The sequence below is a fragment of the Pelophylax lessonae genome (genome assembly GCF_965119305.1).
Source record: "Pelophylax lessonae genome assembly, chromosome: 1".
Classification (NCBI taxonomy): domain Eukaryota; kingdom Metazoa; phylum Chordata; class Amphibia; order Anura; family Ranidae; genus Pelophylax; species Pelophylax lessonae.
The window spans coordinates 69,237,247-69,255,378 of NC_138768.1; the positions used below are offsets into that span (position 1 = coordinate 69,237,247).

Here is an 18,132-nt window from a genome sequence, read left to right on the forward strand (position 1 = left end):
AGTACTTTCAACATTACTAACTCAGAATAATTGCTCAGATGAGGAGCTTTGAGTTGAATTCAAAGAGCGAAGCCGGAGACAGCCTGGAAACTAGCATTTTCAGAAGCAGTCAGCAATGTTCGCCTTAGTTTACCACTACTGAAAAACTGACCAGGCCGTGCAGACGACCCTGACGTCTTCATTTCTTTTACATGTATCCAAATCCAAACAATGTAATATATTGCAGTTTGCCAATCCCTGGAAGCGACCGGCTGCAGAAGATCTTTATTTTAATGCAGGTGATCCTTAGATGAGTAAAGTACTTCTTTATTTTAAAATCTTCTTTTTTTAACTTTCACCTGGTGATTCAGCCAGAAAACACCTCTTGTCCTAGGATCAGGGCAGGGACAAGGGTGGGCAGGAGGGACAGCTGCCCTGGGTGCGGTGGGGGATTTGGGGGGTTGTGCTAGAAGGGGTGATTTGGAAGGGGGGTTGCAACTAGGAGGATGGGTTTTTGTTAGGAAGGGGGGGGAACTGTGCTAGTAGGGATAATTGGGGGCGAATTTGTACTAGGAGGGCACATTTGAAGGGGGTGGGGTGCTGGGAGAAGGAATTTGTGATAGGAGTGGGGGTTTTGGAGGGGGAGGGAGAGGATTTCAGCTGGGATTTGGGGAGGGAGAGGATTTGAGCAGGGAGGTGGGATTTGCACTGGAAAAGGGGCATTTGGGGGGGGGGCATTTTGGCTTGCAAAGGGAATTACTGGGGTAACTGTGAAAATTAGTGCTCAAATGTATGCAAACACAATTGGAATGGGGCACCGTTTGGTATCTTTCCCCCGGGTGCTAGGTGACCTTGTCCTGGCACTGCCTAGGAGAACTCCTCCATCAGGACACCAGAAATAGGATAAGGCTACAGAACCATGCCCCTTGCCTACTATTCATAACATAGAGGGGTGGTTCTGTAGCACTTGGAGAACAATGCCATAGAGAACAGTCAGAAGCAGAGAGCACATAAAGTAGTCAGCTCACTAATTTTACAGCAAGATAAAAAAAGGTACTTTGTGGAACTGATCGAATGGATGTAACAAAGGTCTATCAATGGTCTACATACTGGACCGAAAGGAACCAAGCAAGAGAAGTGACTTGTAAGGTTTGACATACATGGTACGGGCAATCAGCGCTGTGCAGTTCGTGTCAAATACCTTAAATCGCAGATTACAACTTACCAGTCCTTGGTGTGGTGGCTGTAATTGTTTCATCCACTTGCCCTCTGGTATATTTAACCCCCCCCCCCCCCCCAAGATCAGGCCATTTTTTGCTATACAGCACTGCGTTACTTTAACTGACAATTGCGCGGTTGTGAGACACTATTGTACCCAAAAAAAATGTATGTCCTTTTTTTACCCACAAATAGAGCTTTCTTTTGGTGGTATATGTTCACCACTGGGTTTTCTTATTTTTTTGCACTATAAACAAAAAAAGACTGACCGTAACAAAATTTTTTTTTTCTGCTATAAAACACATCCAATAAAAAAAAAAAATAATAAAAAAAAGTGTCTTTTGTAATGGCTAGATCAGTTTTCCTTTTTAAAACTTTTTCCCCCCACCCTGAAAGAAGGAACACAGGATGACTTTTGGACAGCACCATTGTCAGAATGGAGGGAGGGGAGTGTTCGACGAACTAGCAGATTTAGACACACTAACAAACTGAAACTAAACTCCAGAGACTACTTTAGCTGCTGAGGACGTCTGACGAAACGCATACGGCACCGTCACATAATTTCCGGTTCCGGCTCCAGGAGGAATGCATTGCGTTCCAGCTGCTTCCTGATCGCGCTTTTACATTGTTTATTGTGTGAGTAAATTGTCTTACCGTTTTTGTATACATTTATTAAGAAGATATCACACGCTTGCTGCCCCCTTTTTCATCTCCTATGAGTGTACCACTTACCCCAACGCTCTGAGGACCCCAAGGAGGATTCGGATTAGGACCCCTAGGAGGATCCAGGTACCCGGGATTAGGAGACCACACGGATACCCCCATCCACTTCCCTAAAAACCTTAGTGAGTAGGTATCCCCCAGGATACCTACTCAGGAGTGCCAGGTCAAGACCCCCAGAGGGAACCAGGACCCACCAGAGGGATATACCTACATATATATACCCGCTCTATACCCCTGTGTGGGGTGGGTATTTCCGGTGAGTGTGCTACTTACTCCAGGGATCACGAGCACCCCACCACTATACCCACCATAGGGTTACCACCGTCACCATTATCTGAGGATCCACGGGCTGTGCTGCATGCTACATATGGACTGTTGCCATTACTAATATTTAGTCACCATATATTTGTTGCACACTATTTATGCACACTGCCACTTTATTTATTCATTTACCTTTTTTATATTGAAGAGCATATAATAGTCACCTTATATATTTATTCACCCTTTTGGATTTGCACATTTATGGTCTCAATATTTATTTGTTTGTTATACCCATTTAAGGATTCACCACTATTGATTAATGCCAAGATGGTTCGCACTCCTTAACACCGGTCACTTATATTTGTCACGCTGATTTGCACTCTTGTACCATCAGTGGTTTACTTTATTATTTATTTTTATCCTTTTATTTGTCCTTGCCATTTTTTATATACACTACCAACATATCAGTCACCTTGGCAGCGCCACACCCCTTGTTTTCTCTCTAGCTTCTTTGTATACAACTGCGGTTATATTTGAGGGGGGCTGCAGCCTATTTTTATATTCACTTCCTTAGCGCGGAGTACGTTTTTTAAAATCGCTGATTGTCTCCATTACTAATAAAATAAATAAAGTCCATAAATCTATCCCGTAGTTTGCAAACGCTATAACTTTTGGGCAAACCAATTATTATACGCTTTTTGGGATTTTTTTACCAAAAATATGTAGCAGAATACAAATTGGCCTAAACTGATAAAAAAAAATGTATTTTTTTTTTTTTTTTTTTATTGTGAATGTTTAGAAAGTAGAAAATATTGGAATTGTCGCTCTTTTTTTTGTTTATAGCACAAAAATGAAAAACCACAGAGGTGATCAAATACCACCAAAAGAAAGCTCTATTTGTGGGGAAAATAAGGACATCAATTGTATTTGGGTACCGCGTCACATGACCGCGCATTTGTCAGTTAAAGCAATGCAGTGCCGAATCGCAAAAAATGACTTGGTCATTAACCACTTGCCGACCGCCGCACGCCGATCTACGTTGGCGGTCAGCCCCTCACAGGCAAAGTGACGTAGGGCTACGTCACTAGCTTGTGAGGGTCTAGGGAGCGAGCGAGCGCCGCCGGAGGCGCGCTCCCGCGTGGTCACGGACCCCCCCCGCGCGTGTGACCGGCGGACCCGATGTCCGCCGGCCACTCTGCGATCGGCGGGGGAGAGGGAGAAAGTCAGGCAGCTTGTGTAAACAAGCTGCCTGTCATTCTCCCCTCTGTATGGGAGCTGATCATATGGATCTACTATGTAGATCCGTTGATCACTCTGCATACAGCTGAAGCCACAGCCAATCACAGTAAGAATCACGCCCCTAGGGACACACACAGCCCCTCCCTCTCAAATAAAGTTAACCCCTTCACTACCAGTGTATTTTTACAGTAACAGTGCATATATATAGCACTGATTACTGTAGAAATGTCACTGGTAACCCCAAAAGTGTCAAAAATGTCAGTCAAGGGTCCGATCTGTCCGCCCCAATGTCGCAGTACCGCAAAAAAAAAAAAAAAAAAAAAAAAAAAATCGCAGATCGCCGCCATTACGCGTTAAAAAAAAAACAACAAAAATGACAAAAATCTTTCCCTTAGTCAGTAAACACAATAACTTTTGCGCAAACCAATCAAAATACGCTTTTTGCGATTTTTTTTACCAAACATAGGTAGCATAAAACAAATTGGCCAAAAATGTTAAAAAATTTTGATTTTTACATTTTTTTTTGGGGGGAATTTCATATAAAAAAAAAAGGGAAAAATATTGTTATTTTTGCAAAATTGACGCTTTTTTTTGTTTATAGCGCGTGATCAAAAAAATCGCACAGGTGATCAAATACCGCCAAAAGAAAGCTCTGTTTGTGGGAAAAAAAGGACGCCAAATTCGTTTAGGTACAGCGTCGCATGACCGCGCAATTGTCCGTTAAAGTCACGCAGTGCCGAATCGCAAAATAGCCCCTGGTCGTTTAGCAGCCAAATCCTCCGGGGCTTAAGTGGTTAAGGGGGTAAAACCTCCGGGGCTGAAGTGGTTAAAAACATTCAATTTTATAACTCATGGCAGGGTAAGATCAACATTTTCATCCACAGTGATGAGAAAGTATGAAGGAGCAGGATGGAAATTTTTTCTCAAACAAATTATTTCTTACAGTGAATGGGATTTGTGTTTGGTAAAGTTCATTTGTCTTGATATCGAATGTTTACAGCAAACAAGATTTTGAACTACGTTTGAACAACATTCATCAAGCCGTCACATGTACTGAGAAATTTTGTACAAATGTCGGTTTGAAAATCTAATAGTGTATAGGCAGCTAGAAATACTCCTTCAATTATATACAGATTTCCCAAAAGGCTGAGTGTCTCACAGCAGGAGAAATTCATTTCAGATCGAAACACTATACAGAATTACCACTAGATGGCAGCAACAGACAGCCTACATCCACATTCCGCTTTCCACACTTTCTGGATGAATGACTTCCATCAACTTTTTTTGAAACACTTTTTCCAGAATTAAATCCATATTGCATTAAGCATTCCCCAGAGGCCACTTTCTGCTATGCTGATCCTCTGACCCCAGAAACCTGCTAACAGCATATTATGCAGTGCAAAGTGTTTAAATGTGCAAACACCTTGCAGTGCCGCAGTCCTGGGATCAATCTCCTCCAGGGACAGGATAGATAGGCAAGGTGTGTATAGGTGGACTCTGGGCTTGTAGACTGACTGTGGTGGAGCTTTAAATTGTAAGCTTCTTCTAGGGAGGGATTGTCCTGAATGAATCCATGTTCTCTATAAAGCCGTGTAGAATATGATGCTGCTATTTAACCACTTCTGGACCGGAAGATTTTCCCCCTTAATGGCCAGGCCACTTTTTGCGATTCGGCACTGCGTTATTTTAACTGCGACGCTGTACCCAAATAAAATGGATTTCCTTTTTTCCCACAAATAGAGCTTTCTTTTGGTGGTATTTAATCACCTATGCCATTTTTATTTTTTGCACTATAAACAAAGAAAAAAAAGAGCGACAATTCTGGAAAAAAAAATATAGAATAATAATAATAATAATAATAATATATATTTTTCTTTTCACATTCTGCTATATAACATTCATCTCCCAGGGCAAGGTAGTAGAGGGTTAAAAGATGCATGGGATTCTTTTTCCCCTCATTTATACTTACCTAGGTGGATGCAGCATCTGTTCCCCGTTGCCTCTACACTGAGGACCGAGCGATGATTGAACACTGCCGAACGCTCGGTTCTAGAGCTGCACAATTCTGGATAAAAAGGAGAATCACAATTTTTTTTTGCTTATAATAAAGATCACGATTCTCGGAGTAACATCATATTTTACATTATACAAAAAATTGGGCTAACTTTACGGTTTAGGTTTTTTTTTTTCATTAAATTCAATAAAGTGTATTTTTTCCCCAAAAACACTGCGTTTGAAAGACTTCTGCGCAAATCCAGTGTGACATAAAATATTGCAACGATCGCCATTTTATTCTCTATATATTTTTATATTTGGGGGTTCTAAGTAATTTTCTAGCAAAAAATACTGATTTTAACTTGGAAGCAACAAGTGTCAGAAAAAGGCTTAGTCTTTAACCACTTTAACTCAAACTCCCCTCCTGCCCAGGCCAATTCTCAGCTTTCAGCGCTGTCGCACTTTGTATGACAATTGCACAGTCATGCAACACTGTACCCAAATGAAAATGTTATCTTTTTTTTCCAAACAAATAGAGCTTTCTTTTGGTGGTATTTAATAACTACTGGGGTTTTTATTTTTTGCTTAAACAAAAAAGCATGGAAATCTTGAAAAAAATTATAGTGTGTGTTATAACATTTTGCAAACAGGTAATGTTTCTCCTTTATTGATGTGAGCTGATGAGGCAGAACTGATGGGCACTGATAGGCTGCACTGATGGGCACTAATAAGGCAGCACTGATAAAGTGGCACTGGTGGGTGGCGCTGAAGGTCACTAATAGGCGGCACTCATGAGCACTAATAGGCGGCACTGATAGGCTGCACTGATAGGTGGCACTGATGGGCATTGATAGGCACTGGTAGGTGACACTTATGGGCAGCACTCATGATGGGGCACCGATAGGTGCACTGGTAGCTGGCACTGGTGGGCACTGATATGTGGAACTAGTAGGTGGCTCTGGTGGGCACTGATGTGGCATTAATGGGCACTGATGCCCCTCTCCTCTTCGGGACCGATGTCCCTCTGACAGCAGCGGCAATCTTTTCTCCTCACACTGACAGTACGATAAGAAAAAAACAGCTGATCGCCGGTGTTCCGTGAGAATTACCTACCCGTGAGAAAAACCTACCCTCGTCACTTCCGGTTGCACGGCACTGTATGTAACACGAGCAGTTACATTAAAACAGCTGTGCTGCAATATGACTCATCTCCGCTCCTGTCCCTGTCACTTCCCTGCTCTCGCCTAGTAAATATAAAAGCGGCGGCGGCTGTATGAAAAGATAAATCACGGAGCCGCCAGCCGCTTTTATATTTAATAGCCGAGAGCAGGGAATTGACTGGGAGAGGAGCGGAGATGAGTCATATTGCAGCACAGCTGTTTTATGTAACCCCCGCGTCGGTAGGTTTTTTTCACGGACACCGTGCTCGTTTCATACTAGTGCGCATGCGCACTAGTCTGATTCTCAGCTGCTCCATTAGGTATCCGGGGCTATGAGCATGCGCGCTGCTGCGCTGCTCAGCTGTTCCTCGTCGGGAGTGACGAAGGTAGGTTTTTCTCACAGGGTAGGTAATTCTCACGGAACACCGGCAGCTGTTTACATCACATGATCAGCTGTCATTGGCTGATCACATGGTAAGGAGTGAGTCTCATGGACTCGCTGATCACAGAGCGAGCCGCGCGCGCTCTGCAGGCAGCACGCAGGCAGCTCATGCACGGAAGGACGTACATGGACGCCCTCCTGGCAATTAAGGACCGCGCTGTAGCCGTCTTTCAGCTATAGCGTGGACTTGAAGAGGTTAAACTGCCCTCCCTTACAGACAGAAGTTCATTCCTTTGATCTAAAAGAATGAAATAATACATTGTAAAGCATTGTGTTTATAGTCATCTCCCAGCCTTAATGTTTGACAGCTTTTTGGGCGGTTTGAAACGTCAGAGATGAGCGTTTTACGCGCTGAAAAACACTCAGGTGTGAACACGGCCTAAGAATCGAGGAAAAGCCATTTTAAGATCGATGGGGGGGGGGGGGGGGTCGTGAATCGAGCTCATGATTTTTTAACGAATAATGGTGCAGCTCTACTTGGTTCTGACAGCTCCCCGAGCAGAGAGTGGTGCCCGTCAATCAGCAGTGGTCTGCTCTGCCCGCTCCTCGCTCATTGGATCGCTCGGCTGTGGAGGGGGTGGGGAGCCGGGCATCCGATGGATCCCAACCCTATGGTTGTGATGAGGCGGTGCCTGGACCGATTTCTGTGACGTCAGCAGAGAGGACTTCAGCCCACTGTCTGCTGAAAACGGGTCACAGGAGTGCAGAACAAATTGTGATCCATAGAAGAAGTACAGTCAACCAGCCTTAGCTCCCTTTAGCTCCCCAGTGCTGTCCTTTTAGAAAGCTTGCTACATGTGGCAGGACTGTATATAGGAAAAGTTGTCCCTGACGTTTGTTGTTGAAGTTATTAACCTCAATAAATAGCATAAAACAAAATCAAGGACAGTTCTCCGTCCCAAGTGTGCCTGTAAAAATTCCGTGTGCCTGGCTGTGCAGGGTGGGGGATCCCAGTTCATCTGAGACCCTTAGGGGGGTGCACTACTTGTTTTTGCCTTATTTCCAGTGTGTTTTGCACCTGAGAAAAAAAAAAAATGTATCAACTGCGGGTGCGATTTTGATGCGTTTTCCATTCACTTCAATGGGGAGGCGAGTTTTTCGTGCAGCTTTTTTTAACCGCACCAAACACACACCAAGAATGCAGCATGCAGGACTTTCAGAAAGGCAATTAATGCAGTTTTGCTTTCGCCCAGGCAAATACAGAAAAAAAAAAAAAAAAAAAAACAATCAGTATTGAAAGGACCTTAAAATTCCCGGTTGCTGCATTTTTGGTGTAGTAAAAAGCTGCACACAAAAAAACAAAAAAAAAACGCACCTCCCAATTAAAATAAATGGAAAATGCCTCAAAAACATACATGCAGTTGCGTTTTTGGTGCATTTTCTGAGTCACATGCTGCAAATTTCACAGGTGCATGCTGGGTAATAGGCACCCAGAAAATGCACCCTAAAAACATCAAAAATGCATATGCGTTTTTGCAATGGAGCGGTGGGAAAGTAGCCACGCTTTAATATAAGAAAATAAACACCAGAGGGCGCCTTCGTCTAGGTGTAGCGATTTATTTTAAAAAGTATAAAAGACATTAAACAAAAAAATGTTTTAAATAAAAAAACAACACTACACCTAGATGGAGGCGCCCTCTTGTGTTTGTTTTTTCTATGTGCATTAGGATCTCCTGACCTAATCGTAGATAGGAGCTGCAGCCACTTCACTTGGTGCTCCCTACACCTTTCCTGACCCTCCTATTCCTGTTTAATGACAGTTGGGTTCTAAGCAGTGAAATCGCTTATTCATTTTCTTATGGTGCTTTTCCACTGCATGGAACCGAACGGTTCGGGTCGCTTTTGTGCTTTTCCACTGCTGGTACCGCATGGTATGGTGTAGGAACGGTTCGGTACGGCGACGCTTTTCCACCACATGGAACTGAACGGTACGGCGACGCTTTTCCACCACATGGAACTGAACGGTACGGCGACGCTTTTCCACCACATGGAACTGAACGGTATGGCTCTCTAATGGCACTTTTCCACTGCAAGTACTGGCTAGTACCGGCTCGGCTCTACTCGGCCCTGCTTGGCCCGGTTTGCTTTTCCACTGCGGTACCGCATGGTATAGGGTTGGAACGGTTCGGTACGGTATAGGTTTGCTTTTCCACTAAAGTAGTACTAAAGTTAAGTGGGTGGGATAACAACGGGGTGGGTGTGATTCTCTGACCAATCAGTGGCTAGTAGTGACTGCATGCAAAGGATGGTGGGATATGGTACCAGTTTGGTACCTGTTGGAACCACAATCGAGTAGGTACTGTTTTTTCAGAGCCGTACCGCACCGTACCGTTCGGTTCCATGCAGTGGAAAAGCAAACCTATACCGTACCGTACCGAACCGTTCCGACCCTATACCATGCGGCACCGCAGTGGAAAAGCACAAAAGCGTGCCGAACCGGTACGGTTCCATGCAGTGGAAAAGCGCCATAAAACAGAACCACCTCGATTGTGGTTCCAAGAGGTACCATACCCGGTACCATGTCCCACAATCCTTTGCATGCAGTCACTACTAGCCACTGATTGGTCAGAGAATCGTTGTTATCCCACCCACTTAACTTTAGTACTACTTTAGTGGAAAAGCAAACCATACCGTACCTTTCCAACACCATACCATGCGGTACCAGCAGTGGAAAAGCAAACCGGGCCAAGCAGGGCCGAGTAGAGCCGAGCCGGTACTTGCAGTGGAAAAGTGCCATTTTATGCTGTAATACAGGGGTGTCATCTCAATTTCATTGTGGGCCGCATCAGCATTATGGTTGCCCTCAAAGGGCCAGTCGTATATGTAAGACTAGAGGTCCAGAGCACCCCCCCCCCCCCTTACATCAGATGCCAAAAGCCCCCCCCCCTACCATCAGAAGTCAAGCCCCCTCATCCTCCCTTACATCACAGTGCACCCCCTTACCTTGTGCGGCTGGGAAGAAGCTGGGGACAAGGCTGGGAAGCAGAAAGTGCAGGGTCTGGAGGAGGACCAGAGGAGTGCTGGAGTCTGCTGAATGCCGAAACCAGGGGAGGAGGAGACGAGAGGGTGCTGTGGCTGCACAGAAGCAAAGTTTGTGGGATCGCTGATATGGGGGGGGGGGGCAGAGACAAGCCTCTCCATGGCTACAAGGAGATGCACAGGATCTAGCAGAGGAGTTCTGTCCTCCTTTCTGCTGCCAATTGCTGAGTCAAGGTGGAACAGAGATGAGGGGGGTGGTGCTGCAGCTGCAGGAATGGTGCGAGAGCCACAAGCAATGGCCTGGCGGGCTGGATTCGGCCCCCGGGCCTTGTGTTTGACACATGTGCTGTAATAGAACACTGTAGATGGTCTATAAAGGAGTTTGCAGTACGGGGAGTCTATGGGTACTGACACTGAGCAGTCTTGATTTTACGGTGAGGATGACGCTTCATTGATTACCCGTGTATGAGGAATCATTTAGCTCAGTATATCTGTTATATCCCATGTATAGAGTATTGCATGAGGGGTGTCCCCCCTCCCCCACTGATCTAGGAAATCTGACCTCTGCTGTGACTATCACTCCACAGTGCTGGCGCTCTCTAAACACTGTCATTACACGGGTGCCATGTATCAGGAGCCAGCCTTTGTGGTCGGGGCAGGAACAAATTCTGTTTATAAAACCCCCGTCTCAGGAAACTTCTCAGGGTCACACAGGACAAAATAGTGCTGAGAAGAGTTGGAATTCCCAGGATTGTTATCCGTGCCGTTTATTTACATCCCCTGCAATCCAGAACCGCGCCGACACCCCTGCATAGAGGATCAGACACAGCCTGCAATAAAGTGCAACTCCACCCAAAAGGGTTTCTCTTTTTAGATTTGCAGTCAGTGTGGCGGGGAGATTTCTCCTCACTTCCTGTCCTGGTGACTGATGGTCAACATAATGGAATCTGGGAGATGTATGGCAGCAACAAGGGACTTCCAGTGGTGGCACCCTTTAAAAGTACACAGAATCTCCAGGTACCCCAGTCTACAATGTAAGAGAACAGAAATGTTACTTATCAATGGGAAACCTGAGCCTGGGACCATGCGCACAACCTGCTTAACGTCAGAAGCCCCCCTTAACATCCGAGGATCCCCCATTACCTCAGAGCTCCCCCCTTGTATGGAAGAAGCAGAAAGTATGTCACCAGCACACCAAGGATCTACAGAACGGGTCCAAAGCTTTATTCAGTGACCGATTCATCATAATCACAGAAGTTACATATTAGAACCTCGCAGGAACCCTTCATCAGGCATGTGTATGGAAGAGTCCCCGCTTTAGGTCAGAGCGCCCCATCACATCAGAGTTCCCCTATACAAGATAGTGCCCCATCACATCAGAGTTCCCCTATACAAGATAGTGCCCCATCACACCAGAGTTCCCCTATACAAGATAGAGCCCCATCACATCAGAGTTCCCCTATTACAAGATAGAGCCCCATCACATCAGAGTTCCCCTATACAAGATAGAGCCCCATCACATCAGAGTTCCCCTATACAAGATAGTGCCCCATCACACCAGAGTTCCCCTATACAAGATAGAGCCCCATCACATCAGAGTTCCCCTATTACAAGATAGAGCCCCATCACATCAGAGTTCCCCTATACAAGATAGAGCCCCATCACACCAGAGTTCCCCTATACAAGATAGAGCCCCATCACACCAGAGTTCCCCTATACAAGATAGAGCCCCATCACACCAGAGTTCCCCTATACAAGATAGAGCCCCATCACATCAGAGTTCCCCTATACAAGATAGAGCCCCATCACACCAGAGTTCCCCTATACAAGATAGAGCCCCATCACATCAGAGTTCCCCTATACAAGATAGAGCCCCATCACATCAGAGTTCCCCTATACAAGATAGAGCCCCATCACATCAGAGTTCCCCTATACAAGATAGAGCCCCATCACACCAGAGTTCCCCTATAGAAGATAGAGCCCCATCACACCAGAGTTCCCCTATACAAGATAGAGCCCCATCACATCAGAGTTCCCCTATACAAGATAGAGCCCCATCACATCAGAGTTCCCCTATACAAGATAGTGCCCCATCACATCAGAGTTCCCCTATACAAGATAGAGCCCCATCACATCAGAGTTCCCCTATACAAGATAGAGCCCCATCACATCAGAGTTCCCCTATACAAGATAGAGCCCCATCACATCAGAGTTCCCCTATACAAGATAGAGCCCCATCACATCAGAGTTCCCCTATTACAAGATAGAGCCCCATCACATCAGAGTTCCCCTATACAAGATAGAGCCCCATCACACCAGAGTTCCCCTATACAATATAGAGCCCCATCACATCAGAGTTCCCCTATACAAGATAGAGCCCCATCACATCAGAGTTCCCCTATACAAGATAGAGCCCCATCACATCAGAGTTCCCCTATTACAAAATAGAGCCCCATCACATCAGAGTTCTCCTATTACAAGATAGAGCCCCATCACATCAGAGTTCCTCTATACAAAATAGAGCCCCATCACATCAGAGTTCCCCTATTACAAGATAGAGCCCCATCACATCAGAGTTCCTCTATACAATATAGAGCCCCATCACATCAGAGTTCTCCTATTACAAGATAGAGCCCCATCACATCAGAGTTCCTCTATACAAAATAGAGCCCCATCACATCAGAGTTCCCCTATTACAAGATAGAGCCCCATCACATCAGAGTTCCTCTATACAATATAGAGCCCCATCACATCAGAGTTCCCCTATTACAAGATAGAGCCCCATCACATCAGAGTTCCTCTATACAAGATAGAGCCCCATCACATCAGAGTTCTCCTATACAAGATAGTGCCCCATCAGATCAGAGTTCCCCTATTACAATATAGAGCCCCATCATATCAGAGTTCCCCTATTACAAGATAGTGCCCCATCATATTAGAGTCCCCCCTATACATGAGTGCCCCATCATATCAGAGCCCCCTATACATTAGAGACTCCCTATACAAAATCGTGTCCCATCATATCAGAGTACCCCCTATACAAGATTATATTAGAGCCCCCTATACAAGATAGTGCCCTATCATATCAGAGTCCCCTCTATACCTCAGGGGCCCTCTATACATGAGTTCCCCACCATATCAAAGTCCCCTCTATACATTAGAAGCCCCCTATACAAGAGAGAACCCATCACTTTAGAGTCCTGCCTGCCTGCGAAGGGACAATAAGGTAGCAACAGCAGATGGCATCTGTCTTCGCCCTTCATTTCTCAGCATATGTGCAATTCGTACACCTGATTGGCCCCCAGTACTGCACCTCCCAACCCCAGCCTGCTGCATAGGAGACATACAAAGTAAAATTAAAAATGGAACTCCAGTTCCAGCTCTCTCACCTACTCCCTGGATCCTCCTTCAGAGGTTTATTTTTTCAGCAGTCTTCAGGCCATTACGGTAAAGTCCTTCCTTGGTGGGAGGGCAGTCCTTCCTTGGTGGGAGGGCAGTCCTTCCTTGGTGGGAGGGCAGTCCTTCCTTGGTGGGAGGGCAGTCCTTCCTTGGTGGGAGGGCAGTCCTTCCTCCTGGAGTGAGTGGTATTCACTGGATGATATGTGAATGGTGCTCAGTCCAGGAGTACGGTAAGAGTAACCCCCCCCCCCCCTCGGGGTATCCTTGCCAGCATGGGCTCCCAGGAAGTGTGCTGGAGGACACTGGTCATCATTCAACCTGGAAGATGGGTGATAAGTCTACCAGAAAGAGAAGGTGGGAAGGAAAGTCTTGCAGCAAAACAACTTTTTTTATTGTAACAGATGTACAGCAGCAAATTAAAAAAGAAAAAAAAAAAAAGTATTTACACGATCAGCACTTAAAAATACAATTCATAATTTTTTATGATATGCATATCTGCATTAATTATGGAGTTTATTTTATAGATCTGCCTGGAATTCAGGGTGAGGACCTGACTTTGCTGAATGTGTGACGGCAGAACAGAGCGCAACTCATCTACAGCACATTACGTTATATTAAATCTCAGAATATAGACTCCCCTTTATCTTTAACGAACACACATTACTTTTTTTAAGACCTTGACATAATGTTCACCGAAATTGCCAGTAACTCTTATTTCCCAGGAAAGCAAATTATAGGGCTTTTTATTGGCCAGTTATGTGGAGGAATAGACACTCTATTGTCTGCACATTATTATTCATTTAGCGCGGTGGTTTCCACTCTCTCCCTGCCGGCCGGCCGCCGGCCAGACCAGAGCTGCGTGGCAAGTGCCCAATAATCAAAGGCAACACAAGTTCAGTGTTCAGCGAAGAGCAGGTACATGAGCAGCTGGCCTCCGTCTGATCCAGGGTGGTTGTCACAATTCTGGGGAGACCCAGAAAACCAGTAGTAAAGACACACCAACTTCTCAATTTACAGCATTTAAAAGTATGTAGCACCCTACAGGTAGGTAGGTGCTAGTGAGAGAGTATAGGTTTGAGCACTGTCTGCTTACCAGAGGGGCTGCAGGTAAATCTATATTGTTCTCTGCCTACCAGAGAGCAGGATCTATTAGTGAGGTCTGCTCATTGTGCTCAGTATGCAATTCATTCAGTCTAGAGAGTGTTTCATGCTGCTGATGATGGACAGTGGGAGGAAACCTGACGAATGAGTGCATAGGCTTTTGATACAGTCCTGGTGATTGGCAGAGGATAGGTCGCCTCTGTGCATTCTGGGATACTGTATAAAAGCCAGGAGCATATGTGCTTGAGGTCTTTGGCTGGAGAGCGGAGTCCTGGAGGGAGGGGGGCAGCTGTCTCCTCCTCTGTAGAAGTGGCACATGTGGTCGCAGGAGGTTGTCCTGAGGGCCAGAGGAGTGGTTGAGAGGAGCTGAACCCAGAGATTCAGGGAAGCTGACTGAGAGGGGAAGACACTGGAGACCCTAGGACTACAGTATCGTGAGTACAGGGACTTGTGTCAAGGGGCCTGACCTGAGGGGGGCCACCCCTGCTAGTAGGATGGTCAGTGGACGGGTGTAAGCATAGGCCAAGAGAGGATACTAGGAAGAGTATCCTGAAGATAGCTAGTGTTCACCAAGTCATCTTGAGGATAAGGCTCGGTTCACACTTGAAGATAAGGCGTGTTCCCGCATCGCATCCGCACATTTGGCAGTTCACACTGCCATATGCGATACGCAGGGGGTGTCAATTAAAAGTTAACGACACCCCCAGTTTGATTGCATATCGCAGTGCGATCTGCAAGTATGCACAGAATCGGATCGCACAAGTGTGAACCACTGTGCGGTCCGATTTTGATGCGGCTCAAAAAATGCCTCCTGTGCGTCTTTGGTGCGGATGCAGTGTGAATTCAGCCATGCAAAGTTTATGGCTGAAATTCGCACCCCACATGAGATCGCATGTAATGAAGGAGCAGTGCGCTCCGAATTACATGCGATCTCCGCAGCCGCACAAGTGTGAACCGGGAATAAGAGACTTAATCTACATTCATCCAAGTGGCAGGATGAATCAACAGCCTGGCTGTTTCACACCCATAGAGAAGCAGTGAAGATGGGAGTCCTCAATCACTGTGAATAGTTAAAGTTGGAGTATTCCACTATTTCCTTCTCCCATCTCCATTCTAAAATAAACAACAAAAACAACCAAATACCCCCGGGGTTGATTATTGGAGTGTGAGCCAAGGAAAACCAAGGACTTGTCTACTTATTGTGGGGTGCTGGTAACCAGAGGGAATCTACAGAGTGAATATCCAGCAGTCCCTACGGGGGACAGTGCTAGAAGTATAAAATCAGAACTGAAAAAGTTTAAAAAGAGTAAAGTCCAGTTCATAAAGCTTTCTTTTAAAAATATTCCTCAATAGTCACAAAAGGATCTAAATCCACCAAAAAGTCTGCAGTCGTCCCCCTTTACAAAGATGTTTATATATCCGTAAATTTGAGAAAGTGTGGCAGAAGGGGGTTGCATCATCCCCAACTATGGATGATCAAGATTAACTGTCCTTTTCAATATGTGCATGTACATGTATTTTTGTTTGTGTTGAGGCTTTTGATCTGTTCTCATTGGGGGGGGGGGGGGGGCTGAGCCGACTGGCTAACTGAATCCTGTGGGGGGGGGGGGGTCCCTACAAGATCCTTTTTAAGGGGATCACACTGGGTGCGTCTTGTGGTGGCCCTGCCTGTGTTGTTCGTTGGGCAGGGTTACCTCCCTGTTTTCTGTCTTTTTGTAGTGGGCAGGTGTTGTATTTTGTTGAGCCGGGGTATGCCCCCTAGGCTGGGTTTTTTTTTTTTTGCAATGAAAATTTTCAAAAAACAAAATAAAAAAAATAAAAATAAAAAAAGACACTCTATATAATTATCAAAAATTAAATGCCATTTGGCCAATCTGGTGGTCAGCTTTGATGCTCCAATTGTTGCAAGCAATGCAACCAATCTAAGCATTGGTTGTGACAAATGGGCCATGAAGAGCTAAGCAAGCACTTTCCAAAGGTCTTTACTAATCCCATCATTTTGCAAAATGGGTCTGTATTTTGAAACAAAAAAACAAGGAACCATCAAAGGCAAGCCATGAAGACTGACTACTTTAGGGCTCGTGGTGTAGTGGTCATAAGATTTGTACAGCCACCCACGATCAATAATTCAGACACAGTTTTAGGCATATCCAATAAAAGATCTTTACCTGGCACCAGAAACATCTACGCCAACCATCAGTTGTCCATTCATTGACAGGACTTCATCTCGTAGTTTTATCTTGCCGCACTTAGCGGCTGAACTCTGCTTCTTCAAATCCGTTATCCATATACATCCAACATCAAGCACAGGCCCATTTTGTACCTTCCTCTTTTTACCCCCACGGCGTTTTTCACCACAGTGGCCGAAAATGGGAATATTTCCAAAATTTAGACCGAGAATCAGGTCATCGTCTCCATCCCTGGTGAGGTACACTGTACAGATTTCCATGTCCAGGACAACCTGGTGGCAACTCGGTGCCATTTCTTCCAAAGAGAAATTTAGCTGGATGTACTCCTTGAGTTTCTGAATAGCAGATAAAAAGGCCGCTTCGGGTTCGCCGGTGTCCACCCGTGGGTTGTCCTGAAGCCATTGGCGTAGAAGAGACAGGTGGAGCACAGCATTCTCCTGAGTGATGGGCATTATGAAATGCCAAAAGCAATACCATCATGTGAAATATTTGCTCTACATTGGCCCCGACTCGCTCTCCTTCAGTAAAAGTAAATGATAGTAACATCAATCAGATTAGGGCATAGATGAAGTTGCATCTTGACACTTGACAATAGTTAACCAAGCCATCAACAATGCAGTAAGTGCGGAGCAACAATCTGGTTGAAGGAGGAAGTGGTGGTGAGTAATTCTTAGTTCCGTTGTGTCACAAGGTCCCAAAATCAGAGTTTCCAAATTAGAACATTCTCAGCATCAATTTGCCTGCAAAACAATAAAAAACAAAAATTAGCTCACGTAATTTTAAAACCTAAGCAAGCTTACTTAAAGGGTTAGTCCATCTTTAGCTAAAATCTCTTGGTAGTTGCTCAAGGCTTACAACACCTAAACCCTGGCCATAGACCTTGGCCAAGAGTGGTCGGACCTGTAGGCTTTATCCAGGTCATCAAGTAAAAATGAAGCCTACGGAGGTTAGGAGAAACTTTTTAGCCCCTTCAGTATGGTCTTGAATAAATTGGTTGAATATAGCCAGAAAGCTCATCTAATGTCTATGGGCTCCCAATTTTTTTTTCAATTTCTTGAATAAACTACAGGTGAGATCCTTGCACTTTGTTTCCAAGTCTACAACTGCAATTCGAGGACGTCTGACTCTTCCGGTTGGATTTCAATTTATTTTATACGATGAAGAAATGCTATTTGAAAACGTAAGTAGATGGAAACACCAACAAAAACTCCAAGGTGGTGAAAACAGGGGCTAGGTATACATCACAACTTTCTTAAAAAAAAAGAAAGCAGGATATCCTCTAGCACAGGGATCTTCAAATTTTTCAGTATGAGGGGCACATCATATATTTTACAAAATAGTTGTGGGGGGTGGAAAAAAAATTAATAAAATAAATAAAATGGTTTTATAAAGGGATCACTGAAATTTTTATTAGAATTAATGAATAAGCTTCACTAGAAGCTTATTA

At 45.0% G+C, this 18,132-nt stretch overlaps 1 protein-coding gene across 1 annotated transcript in view; it reads right to left on the bottom strand.

Annotated features, from left to right (window-relative positions):
* The window catches only part of PDZD2 (PDZ domain containing 2), a 454,029-nt gene extending 436,795 nt beyond the window's left edge, over nucleotides 1-17,234 (bottom strand). Inside the window, exon 1 of the mRNA XM_082251798.1 lies at nucleotides 16,665-17,234. Coding sequence (XP_082107924.1) covers nucleotides 16,665-17,137 — 473 coding nt within the window. The 5' untranslated portion in view covers nucleotides 17,138-17,234. The remainder of the gene's footprint in view (nucleotides 1-16,664) is intronic.
* Between the last annotated feature and the right edge of the window lie 898 nt (nucleotides 17,235-18,132).